We start from the raw sequence: 23,931 nt of genomic DNA on the forward strand, positions 1-23,931 counted from the left end.
GCCAAACCATCTTGCCTGGGGCAAAGATTGTCTTTTAAAACAGCAATGTAAACAAACAATAAATAATATATCAGTTCTTTTCAATATATTGTTAGCTACTATAGAGAGATAGCTAGGGAAACTAATGAAGAGGACTTGTTATTCTTTTTTTGTAAATCAAAAGAAATCCAGTTGAGGAGTCAGACTGCATCTTTGATAGTCAAGAAGCATCTTCTAAGCACCTGTAGATTATGATGTGTGGGGTGGGCAGCAAGGGAATAGGAAAGAAGTGTGTGCTCTCTCTTTAAAAGACTTTAGCATCTTTGTGCATTTAAGACTCTTTTTGCCTAGAACAGACCTCACCATTCACTTCTGGCATGAAAGTTTGCAAATCATAATTTTAAGGTTTTAAAGTCAGTCTGAGTAGAAAGTTTACTCAGGAGGTTCCATGGAGGCACAGAGTACTCCAAAGGAGAATTAGAATTCAAGGTTACAGAATTCCCATTGCCAATCCTACATGTTCTCAAGGAGATTAGAGAGAAATATCTATTAATATATTCAAAAGCAAAACTGATTTAGTGCTTATCACTAAATCAGTGATCCGAGTTAATATATTTACTATATTAAATATGTATTAATATATTCAAATCCGAAACAAGGATCAAAGAAACAGATCTATAACATCATTTACAGACCCAGAGGGGATAAGTGCCTTTTCCAGGATAGGCATGTCATGCTATTAAAACATACTCTCTGATTGTCTCCAGTTCACTCTGGAAATCTGGCTTAGCCAAAAATAACTGCAGAAAAATCACTCAGTAGCATATCATGCTGAACTAGTTGCTTCATGATTTCCTGTCTTTTTTCCAGTTAACAGGAAAAGTTCTGTCAATATTAAAAGGTATAGTTTGAAAGGTCTGACCCTCTAGCACAGGAGTTGGCAAACATTTTTTTCCATAAAGCACCAATAGAAAATATCTTAGGCTTTCTGGTCCATATGCTCGCTTGCAGCTCCCAGTTCCGAAGCACAGAAGCAATATGTAAACAAGTGAGAATCTCTTTCCAATGAAGTTTTATTTTTATGGACACTGAAATTTTATTCTCATGTAATTTTCACATGTCATGAAACATTCTTCTTCTTTTGAATTCTTCCTACCTTTTAAAAAAGTAAAAACCATTCTTAGTATGGACCAGATTTGGACCATTAACTGTAGTTTGCCCATCCATCTAGATAAAAGAATGGCTCATTCATGGCTTCTTTAGCTCATATTTTTTGATAGGAGCATTTGGAAACTAATCTGTATATTTTTAAAGTAGAAAGGTATAAAATGATTTCAAGAAATCTTTTAAAGTGACATTTCAGTATCTAACAAAGTAACAGCCTTTAATGAGGATCTGTTCTGTCTGAGAGAGTTAAGCATGCCTATCTAGACACAGAATATGGTTATTCATCAACCAAGGCTGGAACAGTTGACTTAATTCATGTGACAAGCATTTACTGAAGATCTGCTCCATGAAAGCATTAAAAATAAAGATGAGAGAGATGGGGTTCCTGCCTTCCCATGATTTACAATTTGGTGGTAAATTCCCAACCAGAACACCTTCTGAATTTTAAAAAAGCTCTGAAAATTCATTCTCAGCATCATGTAAGTGCATAGGACAATTATAAATAACCTCCACAGATCATACAATAGAAGGAATTGTTTTGTGTCGCAGTTTTCGAGGCATTACTAGCCAGGATGGTCTACTTCAGTCAATATGGGGCATATTTGTTTGTTCCCATGGCACAGATGAAGGTACATAGTCTATGTGGCTTATAACTTATCTAGCCTAACTGGATGGCTATGGGGAAATTATTTTTTTATAATTCATATTTCATAAAACAATCTATTTCATCAAAGAAAAAATGTATCTTAAAATTGTTATTTTAAGAAGCTCAAAAGATTTCAGAAGTGTGTTTTCACTTTTTTGCATGTGTGGTCCCAAATAGTGAGGAATTAGTAGCCCCATAGTTCCCCGTGGTGTCCATTTATATGCATCATTGCATGTTTTTGAGTGGTTATCTCATAGTGTGTAAGAGCTAACTTCAGCTATGATAACTTGTGCATGGAAATATAACAGACTACAAAACAGAATCTTTGCAAAATACAGACATTTTTGGTCTAATTATGCCTTTGTTCTACTATATGTACATGAGTTTCCTTCCAGTGATTGATATACATCTATATAAACTCTCTGGTTGCTGTATTCTTCAGCTGAAGCTCTTTTATTTTTATGCACATCTCCAAGAAAGAGCATAAGTGATTAGACAAAGAAAAATGGAAATCTAATTCCCTGGCAATCATTTGTAAAGAACATATCAGCTTGAAACATGCCTATGATAGCCTGTGATTTCCTTTCCAAAAACTTAGTACCAATGTTATGCCAGTAAGGAATCCATTTTGTACTTTTCTTTATAGTAGAGGGAAAATTAGTGGGAAGGGAACATACTGTGCCCAAGGTGGCAAAAAAATATTTTCATTTTAATTTCCTCTATTACTTCCCCACTATGTGTTTTCTCTCTGCTTGCTTTTTATTTGTGCATGGTTTTCCTTTTTCAAAAATTCCTTCACAATTACCTTCATGATCATAGGTTTTACTGAGGATAAATTTTACAGTGAGTTTTTGTGAATCAAATTGCCATAGACACAAGTAAGCTTTATATTATTACATTTTTAAAGAAATTTGATTTTAGTCAATTTTCTCACATGAGCATAAACATAAGGATTCATATTCATAGGAGCCAGAATCTAATGAGAGGACAAATTGGACTCCTTCTTGACACTAGACTCCTTACTGTTATATTTTCAAGGGACAGTCACTCTTAAAGACAGCTTTGCAGAAGGCACTCGAGACCTTTTAAGCAATCTTTTGACGTGTGTACTCTAGACCAGTGCTATCTCTTTTTAGTTTTTTTCCTGTAATTTATCCTCCTTCTTGGCTTTCATCCTGATCTGAGGCTAACATGACTCTGTTAAAATTGTACGTAGCTTAACTCATGCTTTCCTCTGGAGAATTATTTTTGAGTTTCTACAGAGTGGATTTATTTTAATGTCCATACAATATCTGACATCCTAAGGAGCCCTTAGTGTTTTCTTCTCCTTGATGATCACTTGATGATCATGGCTCCTTAATAGTTAGATCAGAGAATATCAGAGCAGAGCGGGATCTTCCAGACCATAATTCTAACCCCTTCATATCATAGATGGGGATGATGAGGCCTGTGATGCCATAGCCAGTTGAGAATAAAGCTAAGAGTAGAATTAGATTGGGGACACACAGCTCTCAAAATATTCTGGTCAGCTCCATTAGTTAAGAAAGTTATCACAATAAAACCAAAAGCAAACAGGTATTCCTATTTTTCTGTGTCTGTATCAGGTAGTTGCTATTTACCCTTGTGGTTTCAGTATAAAGTCCTATCTCTTTAAGCTCATTTGGCTATGATTTTCTTTAAGAATATTGATAATTTTTGCTCAGAGTCATGTTTCTAAGAAAGAAGCGAGCAATTATTTTCAGAGTTATCAATGCAAGAGAAAGCAGAATACCCAAATCTTTCCGTATCTCACTGGTAGATATGATTAATACTCTATTTCCAAGTTTGATTTGTCAATCTTCCACACTTTCAGAGTATTTGTTTGAAATTGTCAGTTTCATAGATTAAAAAAGAATAATAATTATTGGCAATTTCATATGACTCGACCTTACAGGTCATGTCACTGCACAGGCTTTTAAAGTTTGTGCATTGTTAGCTTTGAACATCGTGACGCTATGAGAAAGTTGTCAGGTCAGAGATTTATTAGCTCTGAATTGGTAATGTGGAAAAACCCCTCAGATTAAATTGAGGTAGGTCAAATCAGTTTTTTAAGTTCTCACATCTCATTGCAGAACTAGTCTCAGTTCCAGGTCTCAAAATTTGCACTCCTTCTGGTACAGAAACTTTTGTCATAAGTGAAAGATGATCTCTGCATGTTGTCTCATTCAGCCAAGAGAAGCCCCAAGATGTAATATCCAAATAAGGAGTCAAAGCCATTGTTCTTTAGTTGCTAGTGAATTACTTTCTTACTAATTTGTATTCTGAGATATTCCTTAAGAAGAAACCAGCTCTCCTTGATGAGATGGTTTACTGACTCCCAGACCTGACCAAGCAAAAATAAGTCTTTGTTCCTTAGCAAGGAGCGATTCAAAAAGCCATCTGGGAAACAATTCCCAAGCAGTTCGTGGATTGCCCAACCTTTAGCAAAATAAAAGGATTTGTTCCTGGCATCCTTGTGGCATAATTGATTTCTTAATTATGCAAAAGTTGCTTTCATGAGTTTGATTTGTGCATTTCTAGGCCAAGTTTGTGACTGAAGGGATTAAGATATTTATCCCTCTCAATCTGGGCACATACAAAATGCTCATTAATAGTTCTTTACAAAGGCATGATGATGCAGCCCCCAGACTGATAAGATCATATTTCTTCATACTTGAGAGTTAGGCTAGACAGGAACAGTAATGAGGTATTATAATTGGGCAGATGACATTTTACAAAAGATTGATGTTAATTCTTGTCTCTGCATTCCTTTTTTTGTAATTAATTGGGTCCAACATGCCAAGCACTGTACTAAACACTTTGACCTACCTTGTCTCTGTAGTCCTCAACGAAATCACTTGTGGAACTTGTTAAAAGTATATCTATGCCTGGGGAAGGATCTGGAAAAAATGCATTCTTTTAGGTTCCACCAGTGATTCTAATAGTTCTGGATAACTACCACTGCCTTCTCTCATTTCTTCTTCTTTTTTTTTTTTTTTTTGTCTTAGGGCCACACTTGTGGCATATGGAGGTTCCCAGGCTAGGGGTCTGATCAGAGCTACAGCTGCTGGCCTACACCACAGCCACAGCCACAGCAATGCCAGATCCGAGCCATATCTGTGACCTACACCACAGCTCATGGCAAGGCCGGATCTTTAACCCACTGAGTTAAGGCCAGGGATCGAACCTGCGACCTCAGGGTTCCTAGTCAGATTTGTTTCTGCTGTGCCACAACCGGAGCGCCTCTCATTTCTTCTTCATAAAAATCTTGAGAAGTCATCTCCGGGTAATTTAAAATGAGGATAAAGAGGAAGGAACAAAAATAACTTTGCAGGCATTCTTTTCTGTCCATACTATGATCATGAAGGTAGGAAGATGTTTCTGTCTTCAGTCGATTTGGATATATGACGTCCTAAGCCTTCATCTTTTCTTTTCTCTGGTTCCTCTCTGCAGTCTCCTTTCAGCCTGCTTCAGGAATGAGCTTGTGGAGCCCCGGAGAGAAACCCCGAAACAATCTGACGCCTTCTTTAGACATTCCAGCCCCCCAAACCGATCAGTGTACCCATAGAGCCCCATCTCTGTGTTTTGAGCCTGTGTGTTTGTTGTGTTTCCGTGACTGTGTGTGTGTGTGTGTGTGTGTGTGTGTGTGTGTGTGTGTGTCCAACCCTCGTAACCAGAACTTGAAGACACTTTGGCTCAGAGACCCAACTGCTCAAAGGCATACAGCCACTAGTGAGAAAATCTTTGAAGGGACTCAAAACTTTACAAGAAAGGACATTTTCTGCAGATTCTGTATGCTTAGATCTAGCGATGGTTAGTCAGGAACCCCTGTGTTTGTCCATGAGCTTTTGTGTTGTTTCTCCAGATGGAGGAGCTCAGGTTGGGAAGAGGGGCATTAAGATGTTTATTGGAACCCTTTTCTGTTACCTTCTGTTATGTTTCTAAAACTCATAAGGAAGCTTTTGAGCAGGTCTCAAACTTAAGATGTCTTTTTAAGAAAAGGAGAAAAAAGTTGTTATTGTCTGTGCAGAAGTAAATTGTAGGTGACTGAGAGTCTCAGTCAGGCCCTTTTAATGCTGGTCATGCAAGGATATTGGAAATAGTGACAAACTGCGGTGTCAAGTGTACTGCTGGGCAGAGAGGTGATGATTACCGTGAGTAGCCACCCACCATAGGGGATGATGTTTTCTTCTTTTTGAGAATTTGCATTATCAGTACCCTCCCCTCACACATAGAAGAAAGTTCATTCATGCTGTGTCAGATCCTGCTACTGCCATCACACATCAGCCTCTGAGGTGATGGTCTTCCTTGCTCCTGGAAACCCTAGAACCCACCCCCCACCCCTGCGCAGTTGATGTTTGGACCCCAAGACAGGTAAACCTCTTTTGTAATTTTAATAGACGGGAGAAACCATCCCAGTCCTATTGTTCCAGGCAGTTATGTATCATTCTTGTTCAGTGTCCAAAATGGAGTTCAAAGTCCTCTCACCAAATCTGTGATTAACTTGTTTAATTGGAGCGCCCATCCCTTAGTCCTACCTAAAGTCAGCCTTATTACTGACACCATTCAGACGGCCTTGTCCGGGACACTTATGTTTTGTTTAAGGGATGTTCCAGCTGACGCATGTTAAAATCAGTGCTCTTGGCCTAAACTTGAAAGGTAGAACGAGTAGGTGACTTTCCTTTTTTGGGTCAAAGAGTGTAGAGAATCAATTTATTTCCATTTTAAAATTATATTTAAAAATGATAATACAAAGACCTAAGAAATCTCCTCCCCAGCCCCAATCTATCCATACCAGATCACCAACTCTTTATTCTTTGTCATCACAGCAGTGATTTCTTGTTATTGAGGCTGTTGCTTTATGGATGTGTGATTTTAATTTTCAATAAACTTTTGCATCTTGGTTTATCTTGCAGTTTTTCTTTTCTGTCTCTCGTGCTTTTTTAATTCCTTAAATACTAGAATATTTTCATTTAAGTGCTGGAAGTACCATGTTTAAGTGTAAAGAACCAGAATAATTGGTTACTTTGCTTCTGTCTACACTATTGTCAGTATTTGATGTTTTTATTTAAGATACTCTGTATCAAGGTGAGCAGTCCTAAAAATAAATTTTAGTGCCTGTATTAGCTTGAAAATATAGTTGAGCCCTGTGCATGTTTAATTTCATCATAAAGAGCCAAGCACTACAGTATCATTTGTTTACATCTCTGAACAAGTTTTGCATTATATCTTCAGTTGTCAAATTCACTGAAAGAAATTTGAATTCAAATTTATTAAATGATTATTAATTTAATTAAATTATTACATCATTTCTGTGGCATAGGCATTAAGAAATATGTATCCATAAATCTATAATGGAACTTGTTGTCTGGTGCTTTAAAAAAAAAATTGCACTGTGTTCTGATCTTTGAGTAATTGTTTTTAAAAATTTCCAAAACAATTGTTTGAAATAAAACTAATACAATTGCTTAGAAAAACACTTAGGGAAAAAAATGTTTTTATGCTTGATATAAAAGATTAAGAGTAAGATCAGATGATCTTGTTACATTCATAACAATCTAAAACTTTCTAATCCCTTTTTAAGGAATTCACAGATTCCTTAAAGTATTAGTGAGTATGTTTAGTTTTTAACTTTTGCTTTTCTTTCAGATTTTTTTTCTTTTTCCTATCACTCTATTTTTATGGAAGTCTTTAATGTGTTTATAGTGAAGTTTATATAAATGCATATATTTGAACTGATAGAAAATATCTTACAATCATGATTAATGTCTCTAGAGAATCTAGATGATTTCTGCCTTTTGTCTTCCAAAGCAAGATTCCCCAGAGAGAAAAGTTACAGGTGGGGCAGTACTGGGCAGAATTTCAAGGAGGAACAATTCCTTTTCTCATGTTCCATGTCTTCCTCCCCCCCCCCCTTTTTTTTTTTGGGACACTCACCGCGCTTGGAAGTTCCTGGGCTAGAAATCATACCCATGCCACAGCAGTAACAATGCCAGATCCTTAACCACTAGGCCACCAGGGAACTCTATCTTCCACTTTTTGTGACCTACCTATATCTGAGGTCTTTTGCTCTGTCCCAATATCCCTTTTCTCCTCTTGGATCCTGCACTCCAGAATCAGTTTGGAAAAATAGATTTACCCTGAGGTATTGCCAGATTCCACTAGAGAGTTGCTTTTTCTTTGGCAATAGAAGCTTTAAGGCAGAAGAAGGAATTCTTGGTGGAATTCTAGGCCTCTCCAGCAAAATGGAGATGACTTTGAATTCGTGTCTTATCAAGAATTTTGACTCTCTACCATGTAGATTGTCACTAGGCTCAGGATCAGAAAACCTGTTCTTCAATCCTGGATGATCCTAAAGATCTCTCATAGCTCTGAGGTACTGATTTTTATTCTTAGCAATGTGTGCAAAAGCCTATGTTATTATAAGAACTCGGATTTGACTTAACTAGGATTTTTCCTCAAAACCGGAAATACATGGAACATGCCATTTCTGTATATCTATGTTTTGGATTCCTAGAAAAATCTAGGATGCCTCCAGAGAGAAAACCTGAGGCTTACACTTTGTTGTTTTTCTGAAGAGAGCTATGTTATTACTTTTTTGTGGTGTTTGTATATTTTTGTTTTTGAGTGGAAGAGATAAGAAAACCATAATGCCACAGGTCCTATTGGCCTCGAACATGTTTCCCATGTCTTCAGATTCCCCAGCAATCTTTGGGTTTATCTGCCCCATTACTGTGACATTATATTTGTAAAGAAAAAAAATAAAAGTTCTTCAATGCCTTTAAATTGGTCACAAATTTAGCCTTGCTCCCTTTTCCACAGACTATCAGAGCATTTTCTATTTCAGACATTGCAAACTTATAATAAACAGATAACCCCAGCCTTACTCCTTGTGGCTTTAATACTCACTTTTCCATTAAAGGAGAGGTGTTCAAAATAAATGAACTTTTCAGACTCTCTCATTTCCATTCATCCACTCACCCTAATTTTTGGATTTTCTCATCTAAGAATCCTTGCCACTTGCTCCTGTTAATTCTTTCTTTTTTTATTCTTTTTTTTTTTTTTTTCTTTTTCTAGGGCTGCACCCGTGGCATATGGAAGTTCCCAGGCTAGGGGTCCAATCATCAGAGCTGTAGCTGCCAGCCCTTAACCCACTGAGCAAGGCCAGGGATCGAACCCGAAACCTCATGGTTCCTAGTCAGATTCGTTAACCACTTCACCAGGCCAGGGATCGAACCCCGAAACCTCATGGTTCCTAGTCGGATTCGTTAACCACTTCACCACAGGAACTCCCTTCCTGTTAATTCTTAAATGGACACCTCTTATCTCCTTGACTGCACACTGCAGTATTAAACATTTGGAGCTGGAGGGGAAGAATAAAAGGAACCAATGTCTCTTGAGCACCTACAGACTGCAGGACCATGTCCAGGGCTCTTGCATAATCTAATTTCATCTCCATAGCAAGCCTTCTGGAGTGAGTGTTTTACAGATTAAGAAAATGAGAATCAAGAGATTTTTATAATACCCAGAGTCACTTTTTTGATTTGTATCAGATCTAGAATGTGAATTCAGGTATTATGATGGGCTCCAGAATTCTTGTTTCTTCTTTATTCATCTTTGGTTTGTGACTTGCCTTCCTCAAAAATAGTTTAGATGGCTTTAATAAATGAACTAATAAAATAGTGAATAGTAAAGACGACAAGAGTTCCTGCTGCAGCTCAGTGGGTTAAGAACCTGACTGCAGTGGTTTGGGTTGCTGTGGAGGTATGGGTTCAATCCCCAGTCGACACAGTGGATTAAAGGATCTGGCTTTGTGGCGGCTGCAATGTAAGGTCCCAGCTGCAGCTAAGTTCAGATTCAGTCCCTGCCCTGGGAACTTCCATGTGCTGTGGGTAAGGCCATAAAAAAAAACAAAAACAAAAAAGGAACAGGAGAAATAATTCTAACAGGATTTGGAAGAAGGCATTCACTATATTTGAGAGTCTAGGGAAAATTCAGAACTTTTAAATGCATTTTAATTTTCCTAATAATGGACATTAATGGTTCAAGCAATGCGTCCATTAGCGCTTGCTGTACATTTAACTGATTTGGGAGGATGAAAGAGTTGGGTAGATACTTCTTTAAGTTACGGAGGACCAGTCTGCTTCTGGAGTGTGGGCAACCTGGTATCTTTTTCACTTTGTGGTGGGCAAAAATAGAGGAAGAAGCACCTGGCAAAGCTTCTCTTGGTCACCTTGCCCTGTGCTTTTCTGCATTTCTATATGGACTTACAGATGTTCTGAAAGTATATTCAGATGTGCTTGCTGCCTTAAATAAGGCTTCTACACAGAGGCGGAGTAAATTTGAGGACAGATGGCACCTCTTTTACTATATCCCTTGTTTCCTACTGTATCTTGCACTCCCGTGTTTCTCTCACCACTTCTCCCATTTCTTTTTTTTTGTTCTTAGGGCTGCACCCATGGCATATGGAGGTTCTCAGACTAGAGGGTCCAATAGGAGCTACAGCTGCCTGCCTATGCCACAACCACAGCAACATCAGATCTGAGCCATGTCTGCAACCCACACCAGAGTTCACAGCAATGCCAGATCCTTAACCCACTGGGCAAGGCCAGGGATGGAACCCACAACCTCATGGTTCCTTGTCACATTCATTTCTGCTGCACCATGACGGGAACTCCTCACCCATTTCTTGATTATGTAACCTATTACATTCCACAGTCTTATTTCTGGGAAGCTACCACAGAATGAAAAGAAAAACTCTTGGAATAGGAGCCAGGAAACCTCTAAACATTTAGTAACCTGTGACTTGGGCATGTTTTTCCTTAGAGTCATTTAATTACCCATCTGTGCAACAGGCATAATCATTTCTGCCCATCCCTACCCTGCCATCCTGTGTCCTCATCCACTGAAATGTGAGTCATTCAGAAAATGGATGGATGAAGGAGAGCTTGGTAACCTGAAAAACCTTGCAGTTGGGAGAATTTGTTATATAAGCACATGTTTATACAACATGGATCAAAACTTGTGATTTGGAGAAGGACTCAGTGAAAAATCAGTGCCCTCCTATTTTAAAGGCAGGCATTTTAAAATGAGGCTGAATTGTTAATTGTGTATTAATTGTCATGTAATTTATGCAGATTTGCATACAGCCTATTGTTTGAATTCCTCTAACTGACTCTTCACTAAGAAGAAATGGAATGTGGAGTGGAATGGAGCCTTCCCCTCTGTGTAGTTATGGAGAATGCAGAGGGCTGGCTTCAAGCCTAATACTGCTATAGCACTCAAGTGTTAGAGCCACTTTTTATTTTTTCAAACAATGTTCTACTTTCTTTGTTTGGAACTTGGATTCATTTACAGAGCCTTCTAAATCTGATACATACACAGATAAAACTCAAACACTTTCTCTCTTCTCTAATATAAATATGGCTGCAGCAGGGAGGCGGCAAAAAGAAACAAAATACAGGAGTTCCCATCATGGCTCAGTGGTTAACGAATCCAACTAGGAACCATGAGGTTGTGGGTTCGATCCCTGGCCTTGCTCAGTGGGTTAAGGATCCGGTGTTGCCATGAGTTGTGGTGTAGGCTACAGACCCGGTTCAGGTCCCGCATTGCTGTGGTGTTGCTGTGGTTGTAGCAAAGGCCAGCAGCTACAGCTCCGATTAGACCCCTAGCCTGGGAACCTTCATATACCGTGGGTGCAGCCCTAGAAAAGACAAAGAAAGAAAGAGAGAGAGAGAGAGAGAGAGAGAGAGAGGGAAAGGAAGGAAGGAAGGAAGGAAGGAAGGAAAGAAAGAAAGAAAGAAAGAAAGAAAGGAAAGAAAGAAAGAAAATACATTTTATTTCAGGAGGAGGCACTTTCCCCCTTTTACGTGTTCAGCCCCATCATCATTCTGTGGTCACGATCATTATCACTATAAATGTCATATAGTGTATACAGTTCTTCCTTATCTTTTTCAGTTCTTACCATATCCCTACAAGGTAGGTTGGATTATTTTCTCCGTATATCCACTACTCTATGGGTTTCTCTCTTTCTTCTCTCTATCTCTCTCTTTTTTTTTTTCCTTTTAGGGCTGCATGTGTGGCATATGGAGCTTCCCAGGCTAGGGGTCAAGGAGTTAATTTGCAGCTGCAGCCACAGCAACACAGGATCTGAGCCACATCTGTGACCTACACCACAGCTCTTGGCAACACTGGATACTTAACCCACTGAGCAAGGCCAGGGATGGAACCTGCATCTTCATGGATACTAATCAGGTTCCTTACTGCTGAGTCACAGTGGGAACTCATCTATAAGTTTCTCAGAGATGGGACCATTTCTTATCAGTTTTCCTGCCTGTAGCATCTAAATCATGCAGTAAGTGTGTATGTATACATATACATATACATGTGTACACATAAGTAAGTATATACATATATATACACACACATACTTCATAAGCTAAATTATATATATTTAGTTTATATAGTTTTCTAGTGAAGGATGTTTACTGCCTTGCACAGGGACCTATAGCTTTCTAATATATGCTAGAGGAAGAGGTAAACATTGATTCTCTGACTCTGTATTCTCGCCTGATTCCCTGGTAGATGTCCCTTGTTCTATATTCAAAGAAAAAGTCAAGATTGGCAGTTGAGTAGGGAATATTGTGTGTACTACAGTGCATGGTATGAAAACTCAATTCTGCCAAGTTTCCAAATTGAAGTTATGCTAAATGGAAATTGATATATTTTTTTTTCCTTTGTCTTTCCAAAGACTTGTGAACAGAACAGTTGTTTGGGCTCCAGGGATTCCCCTTTGTGTATGGAGACCATTGGCATTCTGATGGGCTCTCTCATGGCCCATGAACATCTAAGCTAAGGAAGCATGTTTCTGTGTTGAGGCCTCCACATGCTGGTAGGGTGTGCTTCTATTTGCCCTATTTGATTGGCCTTGCAGTTAATTTCTGCATATCTCAAATGGCCTAGGAAGCTACAGATGAAATACCTCAGCTGCAGTTTAACCTTGGTATCTCCATGTCTTTCATAAGCCTTTGGTTCTTCACTCAGTTCTTTTCCCTTGTTGATTTTCAAACTTGTTAGAGTTAAGGGATGAGCAAGGGGAAAGGGATGGAGAAAACAATAGAGGGCAAAAGAGAAGGCCACGATTGTCCCTCTGACAAAGGAGATGCTTTAGGAAGACAGCTTTGTCCTCTACACATGGAGGGAAAATATGATTTGATGATAGCCTATGATCCCTCCCAAGACAGGAAAGGTTTTCGGATAGAAAGACAAATAACTTCTTGTCATTGTTCTGGAGGAATACTTTTGCAAGTGTACAGTAGAGGCCATGTTTTCATCTGAGACCCGTAGGAAACAACCAGTCCCTACTCTTCAAAGCCCCACGCTCACCATCGTTCCCATGTTTGTGTTCCCAGGACCTCGATGCAGTCTCAGTCTTCCTACGGTAACAGCTCCCCACCTCTGAACAAAATGAACAGCATGAACAAGCTGCCTTCCGTGAGCCAGCTTATCAACCCTCAGCAGCGCAACGCCCTCACTCCCACCACCATTCCTGATGGCATGGGAGCCAACAGTAAGAGCATCTCCCTTTAGCTGCAACTGAAGGACCAGCAGGGCTAGTGTAGGGGAAGATCTGCCCCTGGGCTGGAGGAAAGGCTTGCTCTTTAGTTACGTGAGAGGCAGACTGGGACAGACCAGATTAAAGTTGAGTGGCTTAAGTTTCTCATGGTGAACTTTTTCTCACTTTAAAGATGCATGGTTTATTACAAAACACACTGGTAGAGATGGAGCAGGCTCTTGCTTTATTAGGGATGAAGATCCCTGTGGAAAGCCCACTTCCTGCCAACCTGGATGGGAACCCACCTTCTGCCTTCTTTGAGATAACCAAAGGAAAATGTGTCCAGCTTGTGGGAAGTAGCATAGTGTGATGAACTTAAAATCTAGAGGGATAGATTATAGTCTGGACTCTATGGCAATATTAGCTGTGTATCTCTGGACAAGTAACATCTCTGCTCTGATACTCAGTTTTCCATTCTTAAAATGATCACTCTGTACATTTAGCCTTTTATGATTCTCTGTCCCTACAGTCTTGGCCTTTTCAGCTCATCTACTCCATCCTATACACAGTTATTAAATAACTGACCTGGGGAAAGTCTCCCTTTTATTTATTCACACACATATTCCTTGTATCAACTAAGTATAACTATAAGAGATAATGTGAGAATTGGGCCTTGAAACTAATGATGATTGTTGCATGTATTTGCTGCAAATAAAATTAGCTTGTCCACTAGAATTTAATCCAGCAAAAGAGTCAAAGTAGATAACCAAACTTGAAAGAAAAAAGGATGGTAAAAATACAGAGGGGTGGTCAAAATGTAGAAGGGATGCAGAAGCCTAAGTACTGTCCTTGTATCCTGTAATCACCCTCATAAAACACTGCCTAAATCTTGTCCTTTCAAATCTTTCATTATTTTGAACCAGCCTTTAAACTTGCATTTCACTGTTGCCTTGAAAGACTGGGTTTTCTTAAGGATGTTAAGGCAGGCTAGGATTATGACTCTCTCTGGTTCTGATAGCATATGCTCAGATTTTAATGAGATAAGAGTTATGGTCGTCTGGTGTGGCAACAAAGACATTAGAGCCAGAACGGGCCTTTCACTAGTGACAAGTGCATCCTAAGGCTCCAAAATTGACCCCTTGAAAGCTCTGCTACTTGGACAGTAAAAGGAAAAGGAACCATTTATTTTTTATTTTCTTTCTAGTGACATCTTAGAGTCCTCAGCTTTTTCTTGAGATGACAAAATAATGGGTGGTGGATCCTTCACATTTATGTTAATAGTTTGCCTCCTTTTTCTTATTTATGTTCCATAATTTTCCTCTGATGGCATCAGGAACATCAGAGAGGAAGCCAATGAGCTATGCTGGGCCTGTGCTCTTTGGCTGACTAGTTGGTGGCAAAGGGCTTTCCCCTTCGGGATACTACTATTCACTAAAGTAGAAGCCAATTACATTCATCTTTTTGTAGATATGTTATTTTGCTTTTTTTTTTTTAAACCTGAAGACAACATTTGTTTTATAAACATTATTGGTATTGAGCTTTCTTCTCTATCAAGGGAGTGTTTACAGCTTATGGTTTAGTAAGAAATCAACCAGAGTTGGTGGTGTTCCCAAATACCATTCTGAAATGGACCAGAGGAAAGAGCCACTGTTTTTCATTGCATCCTTCCTTTTGAGGCCTTTTGTTCCCTATAAATATTGCAGTAAACCATTCCATTTCCAAACCAGTATTTCAAATGCCCCTCTCTTACTCACAGATTTGTTCCTTTTTTCACTGAACCGTATTTCCTGAGCATCTGCTCTGTGCCAGGCACTGCTTGAGTCTAATCTCCATGCTTGAGGAGATGAATCTGGTGAGGGAGGCAGAAATCTAATCCATGAAGGCAAATACAAGGAGGACTATATTAACATCAGGAGCAGCAGACATTTGGGACAGAGGATTAAAAGCGGAGAACAAAGTGGGAAGAGATTGTCCCAAAAGAATATACCAGGGTCGAGAAGCATGTCCCAAAAGAATATACCAGGGACAGAGGATTAAAAGCGGAGAACAAAGTGGGAAGAGATTGTCCCAAAAGAATATACCAGGGTCGAGAAGCATGTGGTTAGTTTGGTGATTATTCTGCTTGATGAGACATAGGGCATTGAAAGGGGCATGGTGAGAGATAAGACTGAAAAGGAAGGTTGGTAGATCAGGCCCTTGGTAACATGAAACTAGGCAAGATGGACCACTGGGATGCTGGTACATGATGATGGCAGTAACCCTCTCTGTTCCTCCTGCTTCTGTTCAGTTCCTATGATGGGCACCCACATGCCAATGGCTGGAGACATGAATGGACTCAGCCCCACCCAGGCCCTCCCTCCCCCACTCTCCATGCCATCCACCTCCCACTGCACCCCCCCACCTCCGTACCCCACAGATTGCAGCCTTGTCAGGTGAGTCCACAGCATGTGCCCTTGGGGGCCTGTCCTAAGTATCTCTGGGTGGTGGAGGGTGGACACTGTCAAAGTTAAAAGCACAGTTGGAAAGAAAGAAAGCAACCCTATGGTTGAAGTTCAGCCATTATTATCTGTGATTTATGGAGTCATCAGCACTGTTGAATCAAAGAAAACCACAATAATCAGCATGGGGAAAAGTGAAAATGTGAGTTGATAGGCATAGAATTTTTCATGCCTGTTTCCCCCATTTTCACTTACTCCCCTCCTCTTCTGTCACATTTTTACAGTTAGTTGCAGCCTTCAAATTGGTGCTCAGGGCTGGGGTTCCCAAAAGGGCAGTAAACTTGCTATCTCGCTCCCTTTCCTGCTCTCTAGGCCTCATAGCTCTCAGCCGCCACAGGCTCCTTGTTTTGAAGTCAGATGGCCACAAAAAAGTTCTAATATTAGCAAAAAAGATAGAATTTCAAGAACCTGATGGCCTCTTCTGCTTTGTCTCATGAGAGTGTGGTACCTTCTAGGAAAAGGAGTTCAGATAGCCAAAAGAAAGGAAGGCATAAAGCCTGGAAAAATTCTGTCTCCTACAGAGGGCAGAGTAGATACTTGGATCCCATACCTAATGCCCATCAGTCTGTTCCTGCTTCATATGCAGAATGATTTTTTCATTTGGCTGCTGGAATCATATGTGTTGTTTCCCATGTGACTGATGCTCTGGGACTAGCAGTGTCAGTCAGAGAGATGACAAAGTGCCTAGCTTATCCCCTCCACTGTCTGGCTCTGTGATGGCAGTGGCATCATCGATCTGAGGCCAAAACCAAAACGAAGGGTGTCTGCATTTTGAAGAGGACATAAATCAAAAAGCATGAATGGCATCACAGTATAGTGGCCTACAATTTTTTTTTCCTAGCCACATAAACCACTCTCAGCAACCCCAAATGCAAACAAAGTAGAGGTGCTCTTTTTGAAGTGAAGAGCTAGGAGGCAAGAGGGCTGGAAACCTGAGCGCTGGACTCCTTCCTTTCACCCCCTGCAATGGCTCCTAAAGCATTTCTATGGAATGCCTACAATTCCATCAATCACCATTTGAAAATCACTGCTTTGCAGGAATCCTTGAACACTTGATTGAAATTTCTACAGACCTAAAGTTCACGTCACTAATCATCCCCAAACCTCAAATCCAAGGCCCCATATATATTTTATCTGCCCCTAGTCTCTTCTGTAGGGCTTCCCAGGGCAAAATGTTGGGTTTTCCTTTATCTTGCCAATGCAGTTGGGGTGAACTTTCTTTTTCTGTTTCCTCCTTCCTCTTCCCTCCTCCCTCTGCAGTTTCTTAGCGAGGTTGGGCTGTTCATCATGTCTGGACTATTTCACGACCCAGGGGCTGACCACCATCTATCAGATTGAGCATTACTCCATGGATGTAAGTAACTGTTAGACTTTTCTCTTGAGTTGTGTTTCTTAATTTCCTCCCTCTGGTGACATCCACCTTTTAGTTGAATCCCCTCTGTTTTTTGTCCTACCCCGAATCCTTAATTTTGTTGGAACCCATAACCATATTAGAAAGATTCCCTGAAGCTCAGTGCTCCTCAGCATATCTGATTAACAGTGGTTTATTGCATGTATCGTATAGGTAAAGTGGGAGAGAGGACACCCCCCTTCAAGGAATGTATGTTCTCTGTAGAATTTAGATGACTTTTTGGGTGTTCTCATGAATTGGCATAAGATCCCCAGGGACGATGGCAGGAAGCAGGTGATGGGATTCTCATGTTGAAATCTGGGGAGTCAGTATAATCATTTGCATGGATGAGTTGAGGACAGAACCAGGAATAGAACCCTGAAGTGTAAGCTTCTGGTCTCTTCTGCCACTCCTTAACTAAGTAGGACATTACAGGGGGGATTGAGCTGTGCCTCTCAATTAGAACCATATGTTCATTCATGGCCAGTTCTATCAGAATAGGGCATAGCCATCCCTGATGACTGGGAAAGATCACCAGTCATGGGTTCAGATCCCAACCATGCTTTTTAGTGGGAATGAAAAGCTTGGGGTTATCACTTTGCTTCTCTGGGCCTCAGTTAATCGGGTTCAAAAATCATTCCCTTCTGGCTTTGATAGTCTTTGGAGCAAGCTGGATGGGAGGGGACTTTTTCTTGCTTCCTACAGCACTTCTGGAACCACTGCTCACATGAGTGGGAGCTCATATTGTCCTGGTTTATGGCAATTGGGGTTTCCTTCCAGGCTGCTCTTCCTGCTCTCTCTTTGGGTTTACTATCCTCTCATCCCGCTTCCAGAGGGCACTTTAGGCTGGTGGAATAAGATACTCTCTGTCTCTCCTGCTGCTTCTATAACTGGGACTTCTTTCCCCACCCACCCCTACCCCCTTGAGCACCGATGCTAGAGACATCCGGGCACTGTGGGAATACCCCAGGCCCATGGTGACAGGTGTATGCTGTGCTGCCCCTATGCTTAGCCCTCTCCACCCACTAAATCAGCCCTGACTGCTGCTCCCTGATAAAAAGAATTCTTAGTAAAAGCTACAGAGAAAGCTTTCAGAGTGCTTTCCAACAGGTTTCAGGGCACTTCTCAATGATGTCCATCCATCAAAGACAGTGTGACCCAAGACAGTGTGTGTTGCCCTGTGTTTAAGAGCCTTACATGGTGAAACAGGGAAATTATCCCCTCCCTATATTTTTAAAGTTACACCTTCCCCTTGCTCATTTGTCCCTACTGGGGACTGTGTCAAGATGCTCCATTGGCCATTAGGACTGCTGATGTTCTCCACAGCCCATCTCTGCTGGCATTGGCAAGGTCCTGTGCCAGGCTGTGGGCCACAGCTTTCTCACCTGTGAGTATTAGTTAAAATCTATACAGAGAGGCATGCAAATGAATGGAGCCTAGTTGACAAAGAGTTTGGAATTGATGGGGCATTCCAGCAGCATAAAGAGCTATGCTCGCCTACCTATTTGTGGATTACCTTCTTTATAATTATAGTATTCCTCGGCTTGAACAGGCAGTTGGAGTCCCCATACTGCATGTTTATAAACTGGGAAATATTGAGAGGCTTCGTAATTTCTACATCCTTATCTTAGCTTCTTCCTCTTCATCACTGGAAATAGACACCTCCTTCTCAGCTTGTCTCTCAACACCAGTCGCAGTTATTTCCCATACCTTCCTGGAAAAGGAATGTGATTAAATTTGAGAGTTTTCCTAAAATGCACACATGGGTTAATAATGGTATAATATAGTAATAATACAAATGATTTAGGTTCACATAGTATCCTTTATAATTTGCAGAATACTCTCATGTGCACATTTGTGTATGAGTCCACAATACGCATTGACCTAAAAAAAGGGATTTGTATCCCATTTTATCAGTGAGGGAACTGAGGCCAGTAGAAAATAGTGACTTCATGAAAGTCTAGAGGCAGTCAGTGGTGGAATAAAAACATCTACCAGGGTCTTCTGACTCTAAACACAGTGTGCTACCATGCTGCTTCATAAAAAGAGACGAGCCATCACTACAAGAAGCTTGTCAAGAGCTAATGAAGATCAAAACGGAGATGCCACCACAGTTAGTTAAGATCATCCATCTTTGTAGGAGTGCCTTCTTACCCCATCCATAGAATATGGATACACCCTCTGCATTTTGATACCCTGATTTGTCCAAACACCAAAAGATCTTTTGGCCAAGAGGGCAGGCTGTCCTGCATCCTCAGCACATTCTCTCAGTTGTGTAATTTTAGAATTATTGACCTCTCTGACCTTCAGCTTTTCTGTCTATAAAATAGGGTAATAATATCTATCACTAATGTCAGCATTAAATTGGATCATGAATGAAAACAATTAGTTCAATGCCTGGCACACAGAACGTGTTCACTATCTGTTAGTAATCTTTTTTCCCTCCACCTCCTCCCTTGAGAAGCGGTAACATTCTACTAATATACATTCTACTGGCTAGAGCCAGGTAGATTTGAAAGTTGTATTTATGATGTATTTTTGTTTGGGGATTTTTGTTCTTTTTTTTTTTGTCTTTTTTGTCTTTTTAGGGCCGCACCTGCGGCATATGGAAGTTCCCAGGTTAGGGGTAAAATTGGAGCTAAAGCTGGAAGCCTACACCACAGCCACAGCAACGCAGGATCCGAGGGCATCTGTGATCTACACCACAGCTCATAGCAATTCTGGATCCTTAACACTGAGCAAGGCCAGGAATGGAACCTGCATCCTCATGGATACTAGTCAGATTTGTTTCTGCTGAGCCACGATGGGAACTCCAGGATTTTTGTTCTCTGATCTAAATACTATCTCTGTTTTGTCCATGAAGAAGCTGAGACCAGTAGGGAATAAGTAAAATGTTATCTACAAGAAGAGATGGCACCTCAAGACTGTACCTCTGTACTCAGTTACATGTCATACCAATTATTAAAGAGCTAATTTTATTTCCAATTTAGAGTTCAATAAATGAGGATCGGTATAAAGCAGAACATTGGGGAATGACAGAATGGTGTGGGCTAAATGTCACTTAGTCTCTTTGTCCTAATTCTCCCTGATTCCCTTCCCTATTGCACAGGATTTGGCAAGTCTAAAAATCCCTGAGCAGTTCCGACATGCCATCTGGAAGGGCATCCTGGACCACAGGCAGCTCCATGACTTCTCCTCCCCTCCCCACCTCCTGCGGACCCCAAGTGGTGCCTCCACAGTCAGCGTGGGCTCCAGTGAGACCCGGGGTGAACGTGTAATTGACGCTGTGCGCTTCACCCTCCGCCAGACCATCTCCTTCCCACCCCGTGATGAGTGGAATGACTTCAACTTCGACATGGATGCTCGTCGCAACAAGCAACAGCGGATCAAAGAGGAGGGAGAGTGAGCATGGCTGTGCCAGCTGTGCCCATCTGCCCAGCCCCGAATAAGGCACTAATGCTCGACCTGCCAAGCACTCTCCCCGGCTCCTCTCCTTCCTCTTTTCAGTCTGGTTTCTTAAGGCAAAGAGAAGTAAGAGATGACCTTTAACCTAATGTCTAACCTGCCATCTGATTCTGATTCTGGCTTTGAGCCTTCAAATCTCTTGCTTGCAGGACTGAAATTGGCATAGCTAGGAGGAAGTGAGCAAACAAGCAGTGGGTATCTCCTTAAGCTGAAGAGATCTCTTGTTGACTTTTATAAAGCATTTTCACCCTTATAGTCTGAGACTATATATATAAATATATAAATATACAGTATATATATTTTGGGTGGGGGGCATTGAGTATTGTTTAAAATGTAATTTAAAGACAAAAAATGGAGTTGCACTTAACGACTTTTTTCTTTTAATTGTTTTGGGTGGTTTATCTATATACCCCTTCTCTCAATGCCTGCCATGTCTAGTAATGGGGATCCAGATCTTGATAGTACCTGTGAGTGACAGTGACATGTAAGTCCCTTTGGTTTCTTTGTTGCTAAATACATGCCCTGTCAAAGCTTTGGATCCACTTGTATTTATGTGGGTAAGACTGTGCGCATATGTATACTTATCATATGGATGCAACTGGACGCATATGTGTACTCTATGTGGCTATATTTTATGTTACTGCTATCCCTACTGCTGATGGCGGTTGACTTTTGAGTTATTGAATCCAATTAGAAATCAGTATTCACACCACCACTCACCAGAGGAAAGGAAATATCCTCTGTTGCTTTTGGTTGGAATTGGGGAACATGAATCACGGCTAAGGGTCTTAAAAAAGTCATAGCAGCCAGTTCAAAAGCAGCTGGTATCACGTGTCTGGTTCTATCTGCAGTCTCCTCAAATTTAATACCAGCCTCTTTAACTCTTAGTATTTATTGACAGAGCATTTGCAGCCAATATTGAATTTCACTAGATTGATTAACTTGATCACACATTTGCTACCCGTGAGAGAATTAAGGTTGATTTGATTGGGATGAATGCCCTCTGTCTAGTCGTGCAGTAAAGCTGTAATGTCTGTTAAGGATATCCAGGAAAAAACAGGAAATATACAGTTATTTAATTGGTAAATCTCTAGACAGTGAGAGATCTCAGTGAACTCTAAATTAAAATACTTAGGAGACTCTTTGACCCATAAATACTATCATTTGGTAAAGGTTTCTTTTAATAACTCTCCTGTTCTGTAAAATTCTGCACATAAAGACTGGTTTATTGTTCTCTCTGTAAGGTTTAAAATAAGAATAGTGATTTGGAAAATATAAAACCATGAGATCAGTTTTCCCATAGCATCCATTGTATTACCACATGGTTTTCTTCTTTAAACAATAATGGTTTCACTTTGTTGGAAAGTAACTGTGAGAACCCAATTTCTCTTCCATATGTCTTCTGGGCTGTGCAGACACATAAAAATGTCCTGTCAAGTCAGCCTTCCATTGGAGATGTTGCTTGAACCACAGAAACAAAGATTTGTCTTCAGACTTTGCAAAAACATGTGAATGGCAATATTCCCATACATCTTTTAGAAACATACTTTGTAGCAAACAGCTTTTTTTTCAAATAACAAAATGAATATTTTGTACATATGCTAATGAGCTCTAAAATCCTGCCATGCCTTCTGGTAAAGGGCCATCATTGCACATAAGCTTCCATTTTTTTAAGTTTAAAGTGCAAAAGGGCTAATGTGTCTCAGAAATATATATGAGTTTCTTCTGAAAAGTGTATATAAGTTTTGCGTGTGTGGTACTTTGTGTTTTGATTTTTCTTTTCTTCTTGGGATCCCGGGTTTTCCAGAACCACAGTTTGAAACTTAATTATTATTATTATTGTTTGTTTTTATATTTTCATGGCTATATCACTTAGGCTGCAATGTCAAATTTAAAAAAATGCGGTACTGTAAGATGGGGGGAAGGGAAATTTTTTTTATTATTTTTTTTTTAATTTTGTATGTTAAAGAGAGTGAGTCCTTGATTTCAAATTTTTATTGTGCTTAGATACTAATAAGCACCTGATTAAGGGGAAGATTGCAAACCATGCCTTGGCAATGCTGGGAAGGCAAATTTCTCCCTTGACTGTCCTGAGTGTTTGAATAAACCTGGGACTTCTGAGCTATTTCAGCACTGTTAAGTGGCACTAGGGACTCAGAAATTCTCGTACTGTATATCATGTGTCTGGCATTAGCCAAGGCTAGGCACAACTACTGGTCTCACATCCTGGTGGCATCTTGCAGTTTTTAAGAGTGTATGAGTATCTAAGATAAGGGGTGAAAGAATATTAAGGACAGACAAGTCTATGGGGGCTTAATGGGGTTCTTATGGCCTCAATCCAGTTAGCTGAAGAATGGATGTATTTTTGTTTGGATGTATTAGAAATGGAAATGGAGAATAGAATTTTCTTCATTAAATCCATTTACCTTTTGTTTAGGATATTCACCTAAAATACAGTATGTGGGATGTTGAATGTTAAAGGGTTGTGTTTTTGTTTCTGTTTTTTATTATTTTTATAATTGTAAAAATTAAGTAAATGCCAAATGTTTTATATGCTTTATTAATGTTTTTGAAAGGTTCTTTCTTATAGATGTGATGCTTTTTTGATATTTTGTGTAATGGGTTTCAGTTGCTTGTCTTTTGATATTTTGTGTAGCGGGCTTTTGGTGAGCCAGAGGCAAATCTACAAGCCACTCATATGTCAGAACATGCAATAAAATTAAAAAATAAATAAAAATGCATTGAGAAATGGTGTTGATATGTGCGTGTGTATGTGTGTGGGGGGGATTGTCTTTATGTCTCTCCTTTGGCCTTATGTTTATCAAAGAAGAAGAAGAGATACTAAAAGAAACAGATTTATCTATTGATGCTTCTAACAAGTAGTCATTATTTTCTAATTTTAGCCAATCTAAATACCATGAAGCTATATCTCATTTGGTACACAAGATACTCACAAATGTAGTATGTTATTTGATTGAGGTAGGAATGAGTTTGCTTTGGAAGAAAGACTAGACTGCAGATGTTACCAGTGTCTAATTTAGTGCTCAGCGATGACCTCCCCAGTATTGCGGGGCTGGGATGCAGATTATCCTGGCTGTATTTGGGAACTGCATCACTGATGGTGGGCTCTGGCCATGTTCCCCTTTAAATTCTGTTATATAGATTGATTCATCCAATAAAATATCTGCAGTCAAAATGGTTGAATGAATTTTTT

At 40.0% G+C, this 23,931-nt stretch overlaps 1 protein-coding gene across 10 annotated transcripts in view; it reads left to right on the forward strand.

The window, feature by feature from the left end:
- The window catches only part of TP63 (tumor protein p63), a 228,515-nt gene extending 205,867 nt beyond the window's left edge, over positions 1-22,648 (forward strand). For 6 of the 10 annotated variants that reach the window (XM_047788673.1, XM_047788691.1, XM_047788683.1 and 3 more), the window contains 4 exons: positions 13,222-13,379; positions 15,652-15,796; positions 17,123-17,216; positions 20,362-22,648. In XM_047788673.1, the coding sequence (XP_047644629.1) occupies positions 13,222-13,379; positions 15,652-15,796; positions 17,123-17,216; positions 20,362-20,658 (694 nt within the window). In that variant the 3' untranslated portion in view covers positions 20,659-22,648. Of the gene's footprint in view, positions 1-5,263; positions 6,719-13,221; positions 13,380-15,651; positions 15,797-17,122; positions 17,217-20,361 lie in introns of those variants that run through there. The other 4 variants (XM_047788719.1, XM_047788736.1, XM_047788728.1 and 1 more) reach the window with 2 other exon arrangements.
- The last annotated feature ends 1,283 nt before the right edge of the window (positions 22,649-23,931 follow it).

This window comes from Phacochoerus africanus, chromosome 1 (genome assembly GCF_016906955.1).
Source record: "Phacochoerus africanus isolate WHEZ1 chromosome 1, ROS_Pafr_v1, whole genome shotgun sequence".
Taxonomy (NCBI): domain Eukaryota; kingdom Metazoa; phylum Chordata; class Mammalia; order Artiodactyla; family Suidae; genus Phacochoerus; species Phacochoerus africanus.